The following is a 19,418-nucleotide window of genomic DNA, read 5'->3' on the forward strand; positions in this document are numbered from 1 at the left end:
TTTTTTTTTTTTTTTGCAATTGAGGAATACAGGAAAGGGGTGGAAGAGAGAGAGAAAGAAACAAAAAAGGAGAAGAAAAGAAAAAATCCCTCTGTAGAAAAGAATAAAATATACGGCCCCGAAAGTGCCTCTAGTCTGACTGTGCTGTCAATGTCGATGTTAACATTCGGGGTGGTTAGGGCGAAAAGGAAAACCTGAAGAAATATCCTGCAGAGACAAAGATACAGTGACTTCCCGCAGCGAACCTGATTCAGGAGAACATCAAGGAGTCTCTAAGGACGGAAACACCAGCCTCTCAGTCTGAGAATTCTTGCTGGTTATTCCCCCTTTTTGAGTTCACTTTTACTGTAGTGCTCACCTACTCAGAGTTTCTAAGCATGCAGATATTAAAGCACGTTCCAGCGTTGTCTGGGGCTTTACGGAAGACACACAGAAGGCTGTCCGGCTGGGCCTGGCTTATGACTATAGCCCTGGTCTCCAGTATCTGAGAAGTGAAGAACCATAACTATCACCTCCTCAGGGCCCCTTTGCAGACTGTCTGCCATCCTTACCTCCAGGAAGAACTCTAGCATGCGCCCTGTGAGTTCCCTGCTCCCGTGTCTTGAACCAATTTGCCTGGTCTCATGCTGGGGGCAGCATCTCACACACAAGGTGACTGGTCTCCAGGGAGCTCCCCCTGCTTGTGGACAGCAAGGCCGTGGGAGCCTGGCAGAACAGCTTGGAGAATAAAGTCACTGTAGTGGGTTGGGGAGGCCACCTGACTTTATGAGAGAGTGGCAGGTGCAACAGTGGGCCTTTTATTTTACGCCTTTCCCTGAATCCTGAGCGCTGCTGGCAAACAGTACTGGTTAGACTCACTCTGAAAGAAGGCCCAGGCCAGGGTTTGCAGACTGAGGGTTGGAGTGGGTTTCAGCTCATGAGCTATTTTTAGTATTTCCAAAGGCAAGATGAAAAAGACACATTTGCTCAAAAGCTTTTCAGGTAGAGAAAATGCCATGTTCTTTTTTGTTTTTTTTCTTTTCTCCAAACTGAATCATGAGAATTATGTGAGAGAAGGGGGAAGGGGAACTTGCTTTGGTTGAATTCCCACTATGTGCCAACCCTGTTGGATATGTATTACTTTCACCACTTTTTAAAACGAGGAAATAGAGATTCAAAGAAGTTGAATGACTTATCCTGGGTCACACGGCTTATTATAGAACTTCATACATACAATTTGTCTGACTCCAGAGCCCTGCTCCTTTATACCCTGTTTCCTCAGCCCTTTCTGCAGCTTGGACTGGAGGCTGATATGGATTTGATTTAAAAACAGGAAAATACTTAATAGATGTTTGGTAGAATAATCTTTCAAAATACAGAATCCATGGAGAAGGAGGAAATCAAAGACGATGTAATGCTTAAAATGTTGGATGTTGCCATAAGGTGCCTTTATGTGGCATCATAGAGCAGGGTTTCCTGAGATGCAGTTCCACTGGGAGGGGAGTGGAGGGTGTTAGGAAGGACTGAGGAACTGGGGGAGTGAGAAAAAAAATGACCCACATGATCAGTGGTGGTGCCTATAATCTGACTCTGATCTCTCCAGAGAGGGCCTCATACCCTATAATTCTGTAGCAGCAACATGTACATCTGAACTGCATTGATAATTCTGGAAGAATCTCCAAGCAACCACAAGTTAATAGACATCATCCGTGCACAAAGCTGTGTTTGAGGCTCTAAACTCTGCCAAGAACTGTGGTCATTTGCAACATTTGGTTGTTCCAAAGTTCAACACATATTTGCTGTGGGAAAAGAGTGCATCAAGGGCTTAGAAAGTAAGATGTAAACAAGCTAGGCACCAAGGCCGAGAGAGAGAGAGAATTCCATGGGTGGTGGCAGGGGTGAGCAGGAAGGATGTGATAGGAGCCAGCCAGGGACAGATGCAGGGACACTCTGTTTCTGTACTGAGGCCTGAAGTCGCCATTTCTGTCAGAATGTTCTGCTTTTCGGTACCATCATTTTTAGGAGACATATATGCCCCATAGGCTCTGAGAGAGGGGTGCACGTATGAAGTGCCCCAGAAGTCTATAGGAAGGAGTGAGCAGCTGGGCCTCCCCCCACCGCACCGGGCTGGCAGGTCAAAAGCCCCTGTGAGACTCATCTTTGCATCTCGGACAGTTCCCTGGCAGGGCCCACTGAATATCCCCAGAAAACACATGAAAGACAGAGAAATGGGAGAAAACATTTATGGATCCTTTGGGCAACTTCAAATGATGAAAGGCTCCATCCTCCATGAGCTATCACGATAAATCAGGAAAATGATTTATCAATTATTTTATCCATCATCTTATTCCCTAACAGTATTCAACTATCTTTTATTATTAAGACTCATTAAAATGTAAAAAGGGTGGTATGATTTTTATACTACAAAGGTGTCCCACAAGTCACCCCTAAAGTCATCATACGCAAGGAAAATGGGAAATTGTGGCTAAACGGACCTTTACACCGCAGGGATGTCAGACGTTTTTTCTTTTCTGATGCACATTAGAAGAATCAAAGTTGTTGGGCCACACAGTAAATACACAAACACTAACGAAAGAGGATGAGCAAAACAAAGTCCATACATATTTTTTGTGGTGTCTGACACTACAGATAAGCAAAAAAGATTCCTCACATGCAGCCCATAGCTGCAGGTTGGATGCCCCTGCTTCACAGTATTTACAACATATTTATTACAACATTTCACAAGGTATTTATAAAATATTCTCTACATATGAGCCACCTCTTTGTAAAATTTTGTAATGAATATTTTGTAAAGAAAGGTATATTTAGCTATCATTTCTCATTTTCCCGCTGTACAGTGACTTTACATACGCTGACTTCAGGGATATCCTATAGTATAATATGCAAATGTAGTGCTCCCTTGATCTGTCTTTGAACTTAAGTTCATAAGTCTTAAACTTCTGCCTGATGGCAAAAGACTGAACTTTCCGATGCCATGTCATTGAGGCATAGAGTTTAAAAGCCAGCAGTTTGAGATGTAAAGTCAGGGACTTCGAGCTTCTTCCCCTTTCCCTTTGTTTTAACTGCCTCCTCTTTGTCTTGCTGGGGAGAGAGGCTCCTCCCCGGGGTGATGGGGATGGCTGTGCACACACACCCCATCCTGGACAGATGGCATCTGTTTATTTGCAGGGGGAAGAGAACATTATAGGTCACACAGGCAGGGCCACTTAGAGTGAACAGGCAGGGACTAGGGGAGGCAGGCTTTGTAATACTGGGAGCGTGAAGCTCCCCAGGCCCCACAGGAGGGTGTGACTGCTATATTTGAACCATTCTGTGGTCTGGCAGGAGCTGCACCTGCTCCCTGTGATAAGGAGGGTTGTTAGACCAGGAGACCTTATCCGTGGGAGCAAAGTTGGTGGGGGCTTGTGGCTAGGCCATTCCTGGCTCTCCCAATTTTTTCAGCTATCAAGGCAGCACGTAATATTAAACCTTAAGTTTAGGCATCAAACTACATCCTTCTCCATTCCTCTCAGAGGTGATGGAAGTTCCTGGGGGTGCTTGTGAATCATCCTGGCAGTCCAGGAGGAACAGCCTTCTTACCCTTCTCTGTTGTGGCTTAGTGGGTCCACGCTCAGGCCACTTCTGCTTGGCCCCCTGTTCAGCACCCTCTGGGATACCCACTGTGGGGGCTCAAGAACTGCCAGGGCTCTCTCCCCTCTTTGAGAGTCTGCTCGTCTCTGGGAGGCCACCTTAGTCCCGTCAGTGCCAACGTCGCCCTCAGCCATGCTTACCTCCTTCTCTTTGGTGTCTGCCGTCTGTGGGCTCAAGCCAGTCCTGGAGGATCTAGGCAAAAGGTGATTCTGCTCTTCAATACCCTTCCCACAACTTATCCTGCATCTGCATCTTTCCTTAGGCACCCACTACAACTAAGCTCTAGAAGTAGTCTTCCCTTGCTTGTTAAACTCTGCTTTCCTTTGGGCAAGAAAATCGTTCTAATTTATCATGCATACTTCCTTCTCTCTGACTTAACGGTATACATTTCATGCTCTAGTCTTTGGGGTTTGTGGTTCTTACTATACAAAGCCAAGTTTCGTTCAAAACAAAACAAAAATTTTTCTCTCCCAAACACCAAGGAGGTTTAAAACTTACAACCTGGTTTACATATCAAGGACTGTCATTTCAGTTATTGGTCTTCAAATAATCAATTCAACAAACAACTGGTATCTTTTCATCTAGTGCTACAGCTGTGCTGTGCAATTCAGTAGCCCAGAGGGCTATTAGAGTTGAGTAATATTTATTTAAATAAAATCAAATTTAAAATTCAATCCCTCAGTCACAGTAGTCCATCTCAACAGCGACATATGGCCAGTGGCCACCATATTGGACAGTGCAAATATGGGACATTTCCACCATCGCAGAAAGGCCTGTGGGACGAGGCCAGTCTAGAGTACCTCAACCTTCCCCTGGAGGCTGTGTGTAAAGAGGAGTCGAGAGGATGTGGCTGAGGAAGAAACCTCTTAGCATCTCAAAGTGGTATCTTGTTTCAGGAACTTGGATAGAAGTTTTGAGCTTTAGAAGCCTAAGGGACTGCTTTTAATGTCATGTCCTCCCATATTTTGGTAGGAGAATATTTCTGGCAGCTGGAAACATTCCTGCCTACCAGTCAGTCACAGACAGCATGTACCATGGGCTGCCCGGGCTGAGCAACGCCCTCCAGAAAAGCATTTTTGCTTCGCAGCTCAGCCTTCCCCAGCCACTGGATGCACGGAGCCTCCAGGTATGTTTGGCAGGTATTTTTTACACTTCCAAAAGTGAGTAGGGGGTGTTTTCACTTTGTTTCCCTTTGGTTTAAATTTTGCAGGAGTTCTCAGCGCTTTAAGGCCCTCAGGGTGGGCCCCAGGGCCAGCTGTTTGCTAGAGTCTTTGCCTCCAAATGCTCAACAGGCTGATCTGGGCAACAGCTTGTCTGCTCACAGCTGGTAGCAAAATGAACACTTAATCTTTTCCATTTAATAAATAATCATGATGGCAATTATAATACATAAATTACATCAGCAGCTGAGTTTTAAATAGCCCTGTTTATGGCACGTTATTGAACTTAGTGCTGTCAAGTATGCTTGCTCCTAGGCAGAAATAATATCCCCACCTTCTATAGCTAAAGAGATGACGGTCAGAAAAGCAGACATTAGACGACTGGAAAGTCACAGTAGCATCAAACCACAAACGATATTCGTCATCTATTGTTACATAACAAATTACCCTCAAATTTAGCAGATGAGAACAATGACATCCATCATCTCACATAGTTTCTGAGGATCAGGGATCTGAGAGGAGCTCAGGTGGGTAGTTCTGGCTCAGGATCTCCCACAAGGCTGCAGCCTGGGTACCGGTGAGGGCTGTAAGCATCTCAGAGCTCAATTGGAGGGCGATCTGCTTCCAAGCCTGTTAATGTGGCTGTGGGTAGGCAAGAGAAGATCCACTTCCAAGCCTATTCACCCAGGCTTCTCCACAGAGCTTCCCTACAACCTGGTGGATGGCTTCCCCAGAGCAAATACCATGTTTCTCCGAAAATAAGACCTACCCCAAAAATAAGCCCTAGCAGGATTTCTATGCATTTGTTAAATATAAGCCCTACCCTGGTAATAAGACCTAGTGATGGGTGTGGCTATGCAGCGTATCTGCATAGCCATGCCATGCATTTCAGCGTGGAGAGAAGACATCCCCTGAAAATAAGCCCTAGTGTATCTTTTTGAGAAAAAGTAAATAGAAGACAGTGTCTTATTTTCAGGAAAACACGGGTAATCCAAGAGAGAGAACCCAAGATGAAAGTCAATCTTCTTCTTACCAAATTTCAGAAGTGACATCTCAACACTTCTGACATGGTTTGTTTATTAGAAGTCAGTCTCTAAGTCCAGCCCATCAAGAATTAAGCTCCATCTCTTTTCAGGAAAAGTATCAGTTATATAAAACCACCTGACAATCACAGGTCTTTTGCCTCTGAAATCTGCAACTTAATGTTCTTAGTCATAAAACTAAGCCAAGTAATACCAGGATCAACCCCAAGAAAGTCCACATTTCTGCTTTCATTGGCCCAAGGCTGACCATCATTTAGACCCAGAAGACAGGGTTGGATGGCGACCTTTGCTCCCTGCAGCTACCTGTGGTTATTGCCTGGGGTCAGGTGGATGCAGAATCCTGGCTCCCAGCTATCAGATCAACTCCAACTCCAGAAATTGACAAAAGCCAGAACAGGTTGGGAAGTGTGGAATGGGGTGAGTTAGGCAGGCCCGCTAGTCCCAGGGCTGCCTCAGCTGTTGTGGTCAGTGGACAGTGATGTGGACCTAGAATTGGAGCACAGTGGTGATAAAAGACAACTTTTTAAGGTCCTAGGAGAGCATTTGAGTAAGTTTATTTTTACTGATTACGAATATGTCCTATTTGTGTGACACTCTTTTGGAACTTCTGAACACTTGTACTGATTAATGACACCAAAACCTTAAGTACTCTTGTCTTTCACTATCTGCAGGAAAAAAAAAAAATCTAAAAAAATAGATTATTACTCTCTCCTCTACCTCACTAGGGATTATCCATCAAGAAATATTTCCAGGCTGGGCATTAGGGCTCATGCCTGTAATCCCAAGACTCTGGGAGGCTAAGGTGGGTGGGTTGCTTGAGTTCAGGAGTTGAGACCCCATGTCTAAAAATAGCTGGGTGCTGTGATAAGCACCTGTGACAGCTACCCGGGAGGCTAAGGCAAAAGCAACTCTTGAGCCCAAGAGTTTGAGGTTGCTGTGAGCTATAACCCCTGGGACAACAGAGTGAAAAAAAAAGAAGAAATATTTCCAAATAAATCATCCAATATGTTTTGGGGTGCAGACATGAATATCCTATTCATATAGAGATGTCTAGTCCTTATGAACACAGTACAGCATTACCACGTTTATCATTTGGTTCTTTTAGGCATTTGTGCTGTTCCCTTGGAGAGCATCTCTGGAAGATGCAGGACCATTCCCAGTTATGAGCAGCAGCCCGGATACCCTGGAATATAACATGCAGGTAGGCTAGATCATCCTCATTATTTCAGGGAGAACTGAAAGCAGACTGCAAAGCAGGGTGTCACTGAGTCCTCAGGTCAGATCCTCCATACTCTCCCCGGTGATGAATAACTTGTGAGATAAGCAGGGTGTTTGGTGATGAAGCTGTAAACCTGGTGCCACAGGTAAGTCCTGTTGTCTTAAGACAAAAAGAATCATGGCTCAGCTGCTCTCAGCCTCGGCTGTAGCGTAGACTCAGCTGAAGTTCAGGAGTAGTGGTCTGGGAGGTTGGCTGTCCACCTCTGGTCACCCTCTTGGCCTTTTAGGGATACACTCAGGCTGGCAGCTCAGAGGCAAGTGACTCCTGATCCATCTGCAGGCTGTGATGGGAAGGGAACTTTTTTCTTTTTTTTGTAGAGACAGAGTCTTACTTTGTCACCCTCCGTAGAGTGCCGTGGCATCACACAGCTCACAGCAACCTCCAACTCCTGGGTTTAGGCGATTCTCTTGCCTCATCCTCCAGAGTAGCTGGGACTATAGGCGCCACCACAATGCCCAGCTATTTTTTTATTGCAGTTTGGCCAGGCCTGGGTTTGAATCCGTCACCCTCGGTACATGGGGCCAGCGCCCTACCCACTGAGCCACAGGTGCTGCCCGGAAGGGAACTTTTTAAACTGAACTCATAAGGAAAATTTTTTTTTTTTATGTTTTGTCTTCCAATTTTAACATCTTTTAATTCTTTTAAGTTACTAGTTTTAATTATATGTTTCCCCCTGATTGTGTAAGTAAATATTGTTGTATTTTATTTTTAAAAAATAGAAAATAAAGAAGAGTGCTAAGAGCAATTAAAAAATTAACCATAAATTTGCTTTAAAATAGTATGGAGGTGGGGAATGAATGGGGTGGCCATAGGAGGATGGTTTTGGGGGGCGGGTGCTGAGTGATGGAAACTTTTGTTTGCTTCTATTTGTTCAAAAGTCACTGTAAGCACCAAGGTTTTTTTTTAAGTGAAATAGGAAAGGCAGTTTCAAAAAAAAATGAATGATAGTTCCACCACTAAGAGACAATTACCGGTCCCATTTGGGTTTTTCCCCTAGTATTTTCCCTATGTATGTGTGTGTGTATCTGTACTCTTAAAGGAAAATTGATATCACACTATTCATTCACTGTGTATAGATCTTCTGTGAGGGCTGGGAAACTTGGTTCTGCTGTATAAAGCCAAAAATCGGATACGGTCAAGCTAGAAATGTTACTCTGGCTTTTGTAGACGTCCTAGTAGTTGAGAGGGTGAGGCTTACAAATCCAGTTTCTCCTACTTTTCTTTTCCAAAACCATGTGTAAAGGATACACAGAAATCTCGACACGGAGGTGCGTTTGTTTGTTTTTAGCTGTGCCTCTGTGGGCTGAGTGACAGTGACCTCAAGGTGGCCCACGGAGAGCTGGCGGGCCTGCAGCTGCTGATGGAAGATGTTCTGAGCAGCTATCACATGACCAGAGAGGGGCCCCCAGGACAGCAGGCACCGGACAGAAACACACAGGTATTCTTGGAGAGCAGCGGCTGCCCACTGCTGTACTGTGCTGGGCACTGTCCTATTTGGGAGATGGATTAGAGAGCTACGGCTTTCCTACAGCCCCTCGGGGGGAGAGGGGGTGTTCCAGGACTGTGCTCATGCCACATGAGAACAACAGTGAAGCAGGGGTAGCCTGCGAAAGCCACGCCAAAGAACTTTCTTTCATAGTAAGTTTCATTTCTTTTAATTTTGAAAATGGACAAATGCTATAAGAGGTCTATTAAGACCAAATGAAACATGCTCCCTCTGATGCTTTCCTTGTGAGTCACACCTGTAGGGCTGAGTTGGAAGGGCCAAAGATGTGTATTAGAAGGCCCAGGTGCACATCTCAGGCTTGGGCTCTCGTCCTCATTGTTCAGCCAGCCTCTGGACTCCAAGGCAAGCACTGCCTCCTCTGGACTCTTCCCTTGCCTGGAATACTATTAACATTACTACTACTATTGCCTGAGAGTTGAGGTTTGTTCAGAGTGCTTTTAATGCATTAATTTATTTAATACTCATAATGATTCCTTGAGGTAGGTACTTGCATTGCCCTATTTTACAAATAAGAATATCAGGACTCAGAAAGGTTTAGTACCATAGCCAAAGTCACACAATTAGTAAGGAAACTCAGATTCCAAGAGTCTGGCCCCAGAGCTCACTCATGCTTTTAACCTCTATGTTGCCCAGTTCCCTGTCCTCTGCCAAGGCAAACCCATACACCTTTATACCTTTGATGGCATTTATATGTGATGACTCCAAAATCTATCTTTCTAGCCTAAACATCAATCCTAGCAGATTCATATGTCCAGGAACCTGCTGGATATCTCTACTGGACATCCCCAGTGTCCTGGGCTGGGCTCATTTTACTCCCCCAAAGCTTGCTCTTCCTCCTGTGTTCCCTGTCAGTTCACCACCACTGCCCAGTTGCTCAAGCCAAACTCTGGGTACAAATTTTTTTTTTTTTTGAGATAGGGTCTCGCTTTGTCACCAAGGCTGGTGTGCAGTGCAGCCTTGAACTCCTGGGCTCAAGTGATCCTCCTGCCTCAGCCTCCTGAGTAGCCAGGACTCCAGGCTCATACCACCATGCCCAGTTATTTTCTTTTCTTCTCTTTTTTGAAGATGGGGTCTTGCTATGTTGCTTGGGCTGGTCTTGAACTCCTAGTTTTGGGATCCTCCCACCTTGGCCTCCCAAAGTGCTGGTAACACAGGTGTGAACCACTGCACTGGGCCCATTTTTGACTTGTCTCTATCACATCTTGTGACTAGACACCAAGTTATACGGTACTATGAGTTTAATATCTCTCAAGTTTGTCTACTTCCTGTCTCCTGCCTCACTAGTCCAACCACCATCATCTCCTATTGCTGGGCTATGATCATAACATCCAGTTGGATTCCATACACTTTTGCCTCCTTCCAATCCACTCAACAGGGTAATATTTTTAAATACAAACTTGATCGTGTCACTTCCCTCCTTATAACCTTTAATGGCTCCCAAATGTCCCGAGAAGTCCAAAGCCTTAACCAGACCTTCATGACCCGGCTCTTGCCAATATCTCTACCCTTAGCTTCTTCCAGTGTGTCCAATGCATCACAGCCTCTTCTGTCCCTTCTCACGGGTGAGTCCTTCTAGTGGGAAACCTTCCTCTCCTCCCTCTTTCTACCTCATTGCCAAGGGTGGAAATATAGGCAGTTAAGGGAAGAATCGTATCTTGATGTGCTTGCATTGCTAGAAATAATGATTTAATAAGCTTAAAACCAATATTCAATTGTTTGTTATTAAGTAGGTTAGAAATTGAATTAAGAAAATGATTGCAGATGATGGGCAAAGGGAACAGAGACAGGAGGGAAGTCAGAGAAAAGCGGGTACACGTTCAGACTACAGCACCCATGCTGAGAAATGCAAAGTCTGCTGCAAGAGGACAGCTTGAAGTCTGGCCCTTGAAGACAAGCAGACTGTCTTGCTGAAACTTCACCCCTCCTCAGTGGACCTGGCCCCAAGGTCTTTGGGCACCCGGAGGCCAGGCTCCTGCAGGTAGGAATGCTCTCGGAGGGAGTGAGCACAGGGGGTTGGTGGTAGGAGAGAAGGCTTAACTGAAATCAGCAAACACTTGATCTCGTAGGAGAGAAAAAGTCTCTCAGGGAGGTGAAGGGAAAGTGCCCCTCTTCTCCCATTTGTCAGTATGGAACGGCACCTGACTGCCCACAAGGCTGCCCAGGGGCTTAATTGCTCATCTTGGGGTTTATGTGCACTGTCTAATTAGGGTTGGCCTTGACATCCTGCACCTGGACTGTGCTCCTGTCCCAGATTTTGTGTTAGGATCAAAAGTAACATAGAGTGATAAAAGTAAGAAGTAAATCAATGCAATTAAGGTACTTAGCTAAAGAAATAGTTTGGTTAGAAATGCAAGCTCAGGCTCAGTGCCTGTGGCTCAAGTGGCTAAGGCGCCAGCCACGTACACCCAAGGTGGCGGGTTCGGATCCAGCCTGGGCCCACCAGACAGTGATGACGGCTGCAACCAAAAAATAGCCGGGGGTTGTGGCAGGCACCTGTGGTTCCAGCTATTTGGGAGGCTGAGGCAGGAGACTCGCTTGAGCCCAGGAGTTGGAGGTTGCTGTGAGCTGAAATGCCACGGCACTCTACCCAGAGGGACAGCTTGAGGCTCTGTCTCAAAAAAAGAAAAAAAGAAATGCAAGCCCAGTAAGAATCATGACATAAGGGTTAAGCCTCCCCCACAACCCCGTAATAAAGAATGGAGCTAGCTCAGAGCTAGGGATTGCCACAGGTCCTCCTGCATGCCGTGGAGGTAGTCAGTACCCTGACCCAGCTCTTTAAAAAAACTTTCTCTTTGTGTCTTTTTTTTTTTTTGAGACAGTCTCACTATGTCGCCTTCAGTAGAGTACCATAGCATCACAGCTCACAACACAGCAACCTCTAACTCTTGGGCTTAAGAGATTCCCTCACCTCAGCCTCCTGAGTAGCTGGGACTACAGGCGTCTCTTTGTATCTTGATCGTTCATTTTCCCCTCGTCCTCCCGTCTCTGCCAGCCACTGGGAGGGGACTCACTGTGTAGTTTGGGGCTGGTGCCCAACACATCACCTGCTTAACTCCCACTTATTCTTTAGATTTCAACTTCCAAACCACTTTCTTTAGGAAGCTTTTCCTGATCTTCCACCTTTGAGCTAACATTCTTCTGTGCCAATTAAAATGCTGCGGCTGCAAGTAACAGGCTGTCCCGCTGGCCATATTTAAATTAGAGAAGTGCATTAAACTTGCATAACAGGAAGTGGAGGAGGAGGCAGTTCAGGCTGGGGCGGCCACTGGCCAATTACCTCAAGGACTCAAGCTCTGTCCTCTGGATGTGTCAGCAAAATGTCTCCCTCATCCTTACGAAATAAAAACAAGAGTGAAAAATCTTTCTCCTTGAGGAAATCTGTCTTGTTATCAAGGAGGGAAATACTTTCTCGAAACCTCCAATAGATTTTCCTTGTGTCTTTTTAGCTAAAACAGTCACAAGGCTACTTTAGCCCAAGCAGCAATGAAAGAAGTGGTCTTCTATGTGCCATTTCCGGTTAGATATTCACCCAGTGGGATTATTTGCAAAGCTGGGTATAGACCAAGTAGTGCCAAGGTTAAGAGACATTTGGGGCCCTTTGGGCCCTCTGTCTGCAGCTTCTCAGCCTTGAATCTGATGGGTTACCATCTTTTCCTGACATTCCATCCCCTCCCTCACCTTGTTCTATCTTTATCCTATCTCCTGTCCCTTCTCCCATCTTTTAAAACACTTGGGTAGAAGAAACTTTCTTAATATGAACATATTAACAAGTTTGCTTCAATATTATTGCTTATATTAACAAGTTCTATGATGTCCCTAGGCCTCAGGCTCCAAAGCTGCAAAGTAAAAGTGACAGATTAGCTCAGGGCCTTGGAAATTGTGGTCCAAGAAGCCCTGGGGTTTCTCAGAGACTCTCTGGTGCTTCTTAAGCAGAAGGTGCCAATTATGTGGCCTCTGGGCTGCCCCTCTTACCAAGTTTGGCCTTGGTCTATCGAATATTTCAGGCCACTGCCCAGTTTTATCTGATGAAAGTGTTCTGAGGATAAAGCCTGGAAACTCATGGGGCAGCCGATTGGTGAGGAGGCAGGCCACGAGGTGGGAGCTCCAGCTGTGTCTGGGGGTTCACACTCCTCTGGGTCTTGCCTCCCAGTTCTTCTGACTAACCGTTTTCCTGGTGGACATGCCTTTCTTCAGACATTTAATAGCACTAAATGGGGATCCAGTTACACCAGTTGTTCCCTGAATGTTCCTGAGGTTCTTCTTATCATAACATCATGCAATTTGCCATCCTGGTCTGCCAAGGAAAGCTCTTTTCTCTGTGACTGAGACTTTGTGGACAGGCTGAGGGCCTGAACTCAGGTCCCCACTCTGCCCATCACTCTCTGAGTGTTTCTGGCCCTCATGTTGCTGGACCAAGGAGTCCGCCCACCTGCCACCCAAGCCAATCAACAGAGAAGCTGATGAGAGATCAACAGTTTCACTTTTATTTACAGAAAAACCAGCAATTCTGGAGAACAGTGAGGGTATCTCCTCAAACAACTGTTCTGTCCCTTCTTCTGCTTTGTTACTTTATATTCTCACAGTAAGCATTAGTACTGATTACTACACATCATCCTGTATAGTAAACAGATTCCTCCTCACGGGTTACAAAGTTACCCGGCATCTTCCTATCTTAAAGTGATGCCATATCTTCAAAGCATTTTTCCTCTAGACTAAATTTATAATTAGTCAACACTTCACTGGGTGCACAGAGCGCCCTGGGTCCTTCACTGGTATCATGGTCCAGTTCCCCAACTTATCCACGGCAGTAGCCTTGGAAGTGAATAAACAATCTCCAGATGTCGGCACGGCACGGGCTCATCAGACCTTGTTAGGCCTGACTAGCAGCGCCTGGTTCACAGTGGCTGGTAACACTCACACTGCTTGCCAGCTGTAGGAGAGCAGGGGCCCGAATCCGTGTAAAAGTTATCCTCTACTGGTCCATGGTCAGTAAAGAGGGATTTCTGTAATGCTTTCAGCCAGATTGGTCCAAAGTGCCAGGATTCAGAGGTCAGTTTCAAAGCAGCCCGAAGACCTCCAAACCGCTGGAGGGCCCACGTGATGCAATGATGTCCCTTGCTTTGCTGAGATCATTTCTGATACTGTGGAAGCAGCTGGAAGTCCTAAAGGAGCACTGGGGTCGACTCAAGCTGCACGGCCAGGACATCAACTCTGCCTCTCTCTACAAACAGTTCTCGGAGCTTTACGAGTGAGTGTCACTGAGACTGAAATTCACATCAGTGATGAGACCCTGGGGTTTGGCAGATCCCTGTCCCTTAATCTGAGGGTGAGCTTTGGTCCCCAAATCCTGGTACACCGGCTCCACTGAGTGTGGGAAACCCAGCAATGTTCTCTATAAACAGTGCTTTATGGGGAAAGCTGTGTTTTATTAACTGAGGACAGAGCAGGATTCTACTGATCTACACTGTGTATCTTTTTCCCTTGAGACAGTCTGACTCTGATGCCTGGGCCAGACTGCTGTGGCCTCAACCTAGCTCACAGCAACCTCAAACTCCTGGGCTCAAGTGATCCTCCTGCCTCAGCCTCCTGAGTAGCTGGGACTACAGGTGCCCACTAAAAGGCCCAGCTAGTTTTTCTATTTTCACTAGAGACAGGCAGGGTCTTGCTCTTGCTAAGGCTGGTCTCAAACTCTTGAGCGTGCATCCTCCCACCTCGGCCTCCTAGAGTGCTAGGATTACAGGTGTGAGCAGCCACCCCTGATCAATACTGTGTGTCTTCTACCTGTTCCTAGAGTCATCCCTAGGAACTTGTGCATATGAGGTGCTCCACATACTGGCTCTGAGCTTTTTAGCTCCTGGGATCCCAGGGAATGCTGAGAGGACAGCTGGTGCTCACTTACTCCTCCTCAGACCCACTGAGTCCCTGAGAGCTCACTACAGCTGCTAGACAGCTAGAGGCATATGTGGTACACGCAGCCCGAGGCCTTAGGTGTGGGGGTACCGTGGGACATTCTAGCAGCCTCAGGCCTTGGCTGGGATGATGTAGCTGGCAGGAAAGACACGTTGCTTCTGTGGTGTGTCTGTTACCAAACAAGGATTTACCAAGCACCCACCCACCTCTTGGACCTCCCTGAACTTAAAAAAGTTCCCTTTGGCCTGGTCAGATGATCTATCTTGTGAACTTATTATAGTCCGTGCTTCTGATGACTAAGGAATGAGAAAACTTGTCAATATTTTGAAGAATGACTGAAATTATATGCACAGGATGGAAAAGGCCTCAGGGTTTCATAGTGACCAAGGGCATGGCAACTGTGGTGCATTGAGATGTTGATGTGTCTGTGGAGGGGGTGGAAGGTTTATACCTGGTAATAGGAAATAGAAAACCAATGCAAATAATTGTCAGAGAATCAGAATAAGAAAAAAATATGTCTGTTTACTAATTTTCGTCTGTCTTCCTTAATAGAACTGACATTCTCTACCCCAGCATGAAAGCTATAGCTAGGCAAATGGGGAAAGAAGATGAATTTGAAAGACTGATCATAAGTAGTCAGTCCGTTCTTCCCCCCAAAGGAGCTTCAGAAATTGTAATAAAAGCTCAGCAGGTATGCGGGAGCATTTTGAATTTGTCTTTGAAAACTTACTTTAGTTAGCATGTAAAGCTACAGGTATACCTAAATGGTGTTTTTTCTAACAAGTTGGGTGTAGATGGAAGGGCTGTCCATCACTGGAACAGACTGGAGGGAGGGAAGGACTAAGGATTGAAAGGTGTGTCGGTCTTTGATTAAACAAATAACTGCCCCTGTGCATCTCAGTTCTCTAAGTCTAGATTTTTATTACCTTGATTTTCCTCTCATTGAGCATACCTTCACAAGGAAAATAATGGAAAATGTAACCACTACTATCCTAAACATAAACCTAGCATACAGTTATCTACAAGAAAATGAAATATTTTTAAAAGCGCCATACGATTTCTTTTCTAAGAATAAAAAAATGCATTTTATGCACATTTGGTGGGTTTGAGATGATCAGTGTAGAGAGAAGTTGTTTTCCCAAGTCTTTGTGCAGCCTGGTCCGGGGCCTGGGCTCTGCACGGTTGGGCTTACTGTAGGGGCCAAGCCTCCAGCCCTTTGGTTGGCTGTGCAGAGACGCATGTCCCCTGAGCTACAGGAGCCCCCACCGCCGTGGGGAATTGCCACGCCCACTGGTTACTCTTCTGAACCCTGCTTCCTCTCCAACACCTGGGGTCCTTCTGCAGAGAGATACCTGGGCTCCCCAAACATGGCGGCTAGAGGGAGGATGGTCAAGTTTCAGACCTGACAGCTTCTCTTATAAAGACACCTCACCAAATCCTGGCCTCATTTAGAGACTCCCAAATATAGGAGGTCATCTCAGGCATTAAACATTTTTAAGTTTAGTAGAACTTGGTGGAAAAAAAAAGGTTGTATTTTATGAAACAGGATAGGGGCCAGGAAGAAGAGATGTTGGTCTCCAGAGAGGCTTGTCTACCCTTGGGGAACACTTGGGAGCCCTAGAGCAGAAGGCCCTTCTTCTGGGGAGAGAGGAGGACTTAGCCCAAAGGCCTTCTGCAGGAATTTAACTTAGGAGCACAGAGCGTGAGCAGAATGTGAAGAGTGACCCTTGACCTATGTTTACTCTAGCTTCAGAAGATTCTGGAAAATTTTGAAATTCATATGATCCAGGAGGTACTAAGAAAAGTTAACAGAGACATCTCACTGGTTTTATCAGAAAAGTCCGAGGAGGAGGGTTCTCTCCCTACAGGTAAAGGGCATTTATTTTGTAATTTCACAAAATAACATCTACTGGTTTTTCCTAATTATAAGAGCAATTGTTGTATCCACATTCATTGAAAACAAAACGAAACACCATGGCGATGATCAGAAAGTGATATATAGAGTACCGTTAACACCTCGACCTAGAGAAAAATGTTATTAACACTTCATATTTATTGTATATTTCATTGTGCTTAAAAGGCTTAAAGCATATTTTAATTTCAGTCTCAACTCTCCTGATTAGGTTGGAACTGAAATAAAGTTGAAATGAGAGAAACACATAAAGTCTTATTTTTAATATATGTAAGTGTATATGTGTGGCAAAATCTTACAAATATTATTCAGGGCAGCAAGGCAATCAAAATTGTTTTCTTTCATCTTAGATCTAAACTCAGGGCCAGAGGGGCACTTGGGGTTTTAGTTCTGTGCTCACCATCTTGAAACTCTTAATAATTTTAATTTGGCAGGTGCAATGGTTCACACTTGTAATTGTAGCACTCTGGGAAGCAGAGGTGGGTGGATTACTTGCTCTCAGGAGTTTAAGACCAGCCTGAGCAGGAGCAAAACCTCATCTCTACTAAAAATAGCCAGGTACTGTGGTGGGCAGCTGCAATCCCAGCTACTCAGGAGGCAAGAGGAACTCTTGAGCCCAAGAGTTTGAGGTTGCTGTGAGCTATGACACCCAGGCACTCTACCCAGGGTAGAAATAATAATAATAATAATAATAATAATAATAATTTTAATTTGGAATTTGTGCTTTATAGGTGAGCTCCAGTGAGTCAATGGAGCACACTCCCAGGGCTTGGAGCCTTGACTCACACACAGTCTCACCTCCTGCTGCCTCCCAGCGTCCCCAGGAAGGCTTCTCAGCTACTCGTTCCTCTGTTCTCTGGCTTCCTAGGTGTCCCTAACCTCTTCCTCCCAGACCCACACAGCAATCACTGCCACCCTCCACCTGCAGTGGGAACTGGGGAACAGACATGGGCACCTGGCCATGTGTCAGGAACCCCAGGTTGGCAGCACCATGGTGTGTGCAACAGGAGACTCGTTGGGGGCAAGTCCCCTCCCTAACCATCCCCGGGTGCACAGAATATCCCAGGACAGAGGGTGCAATACCCTATAGTGGATTGGTGCAATGGGCCTGTGGAAAGGGCCACCTGTCTCAACTTCTTCACCCCTGGGCAGGCACGGGGCCTGGGTCTGCTAGCAGTGGGTCATGCACACTCATGCACTGAGTCACGGGGTGGGTAGGGCGCCATTGCTTACGAGGGTCTCAGTTCCCTGGCCCAGGTGAGTGCAACATTAAAGGCAAATACAACTCTATGACAGGTCAACAGAGAAACTGCAGAAGAAAAAGGTTTATATTTTTGTACGTGTAGCAGGCCTTTTTCCTGCTGGTTTGAACAAGAGGTCTTAAATCTTTATTTTGCACGAGGCCCCACAAATTATGTAGCCAGTCCCTTGGCACTTCAGCGTCTGTTCTTAACACTTAATAATTCTGTAGGAAATTCCATAACCTTTGAGCCAGGGGAGAATTGTGTGAATAATAAACCAGGCTTTCCTTTTGAGACAAAGTCTGTGGACATTGTAATGTTAATTAATAACCTCTGTCTTCACCTGAGTCATTGTCATTTTATCAGTAACTGGTCTGACAGCTGGGCTTTGAGAAAAGGCTGTGCTGTGGAAGGGTGAGCCTGTCCCCGGCTGGGTGTGTCTAATGTCACCGGAGAGCTGAGTGGGATTGAGCTCTGGTTACAAAACATTTAATAAGACACAAAGCACCTGTTGTTTGTGCTGTGTTTGCCGCATCCAGGCAGCTCCCTTCTGAGTCCTTGGACAAAATCCACAAGCACGCAGCAGGTGTGACCATCTGCACATTTTGGGCTGTGGTTCTCCTGTGACGCCAGGGTGAGGGGTTGGGGGAAGCATCTTCGCTTTGTAGCTGTGCTGCCTTGTGCAGGGCACTTGTCAGCTGTGCCTGGGAGGGGCCTTGAATACGGGGGCCAGTGGGAGGGGGGGTCAAGCCAAGGGAGGGGTGGAGTTATTTTTACCACGTTTGATGGTAAGGTTATTATCAAACCTGACTTTGGCTTGAGTCTGCTGGCCAATTCTAATCCAAATCTCGTTTGGATTCTATACTTATGAAACTTTAAAAATAAATGCCAATACTGAGCAGGGTTTTGTTGCTGTTTTCCGATTTTGTTTTGGTTTGTTCTTTGGTCTGTCCGGCATGACTCAATATGCAGGGCTGGGCTCCCCTACTTAGTGTCCTAGCCCAAGTGACCCACTCCCTACCTTGTGCCCAGGACACTTCTGTGTACATGTCTTCAGTGTCATCTTCTAGAGACCTCTGTGGGCTGAGTAGCTTTGTTTTGTTTTGTTTTTTGTTTTTTTTTTGAGACAGAGCCTCAAGCTGTCACCCTGGGTAGAATGCCATGGCATCACAACTCACAGCAACCTCCAACTCCTGGGGTCAAGCGAGTCTCCTGCCTCATCCTCCCAAGTAGCTGGGACCACAGGCACCCGCCACAACACCTGGCTATTTTTTGGTTGCAGCTGTCGTTGTTTTGGCGGGACCAGGCTGGATTCGAACCTGCCACCTTAGGTGTATATGGCTGGCGCCTTAGCCACTTGAGCCACAGGCACCAAGCTGGCTGGGTAGCTTTGGAGAAGGCAATCAAACCTTGGAATCTTCACCCACCTACGTATATCTCAGAAGGAGTCACATTGGACGGGGCTTCTAAGCAGCGGCTGCTTCTTCATGTAGAGATCTCCTTTTGTGGTCAAGGTTGTTAGCTTGGGGCTGGGCTTGCTTAGCAATATCAGCAGAGGGAGTTAGAGACGGAGAGTACTGAGAACCAGGGGGACAGTAAGGCTCTTCGTCCTTTCTTTCTGGGGTCTCCCCTTTCTCTGCTGGCCCACTCTGGTGTCTGTATTTTCACCTGCCCAAAAAGAGCCCCATATACCGAGGGTGGAGGGTTCAAACCCGGCCCTGCCCAAACTGCAACAA

The 19,418-nt window shown here is 46.1% G+C and overlaps 2 protein-coding genes across 2 annotated transcripts in view; both read left to right on the forward strand.

The window, feature by feature from the left end:
• Positions 1-7,149, forward strand: part of LOC100949608 (coiled-coil domain-containing protein 162-like) — an 18,511-nt gene extending 11,362 nt beyond the window's left edge. The window contains exons 4-5 of the mRNA XM_003781583.2: positions 4,603-4,756; positions 6,939-7,149. Coding sequence (XP_003781631.1) covers positions 4,603-4,756; positions 6,939-7,043 — 259 coding nt within the window. The 3' untranslated portion in view covers positions 7,044-7,149. The remainder of the gene's footprint in view (positions 1-4,602; positions 4,757-6,938) is intronic.
• Positions 7,017-19,418, forward strand: part of LOC100955690 (coiled-coil domain-containing protein 162-like) — a 44,899-nt gene continuing 32,497 nt past the window's right edge. Inside the window, exons 1-5 of the mRNA XM_003781812.3 lie at positions 7,017-7,034; positions 8,401-8,550; positions 13,638-13,867; positions 15,082-15,220; positions 16,277-16,397. Coding sequence (XP_003781860.3) covers positions 7,029-7,034; positions 8,401-8,550; positions 13,638-13,867; positions 15,082-15,220; positions 16,277-16,397 — 646 coding nt within the window. The 5' untranslated portion in view covers positions 7,017-7,028. The remainder of the gene's footprint in view (positions 7,035-8,400; positions 8,551-13,637; positions 13,868-15,081; positions 15,221-16,276; positions 16,398-19,418) is intronic.

This window comes from Otolemur garnettii, unplaced genomic scaffold, assembly GCF_000181295.1.
Source record: "Otolemur garnettii isolate 467f Iridium unplaced genomic scaffold, OtoGar3 scaffold00002, whole genome shotgun sequence".
NCBI lineage: Eukaryota > Metazoa > Chordata > Mammalia > Primates > Galagidae > Otolemur > Otolemur garnettii.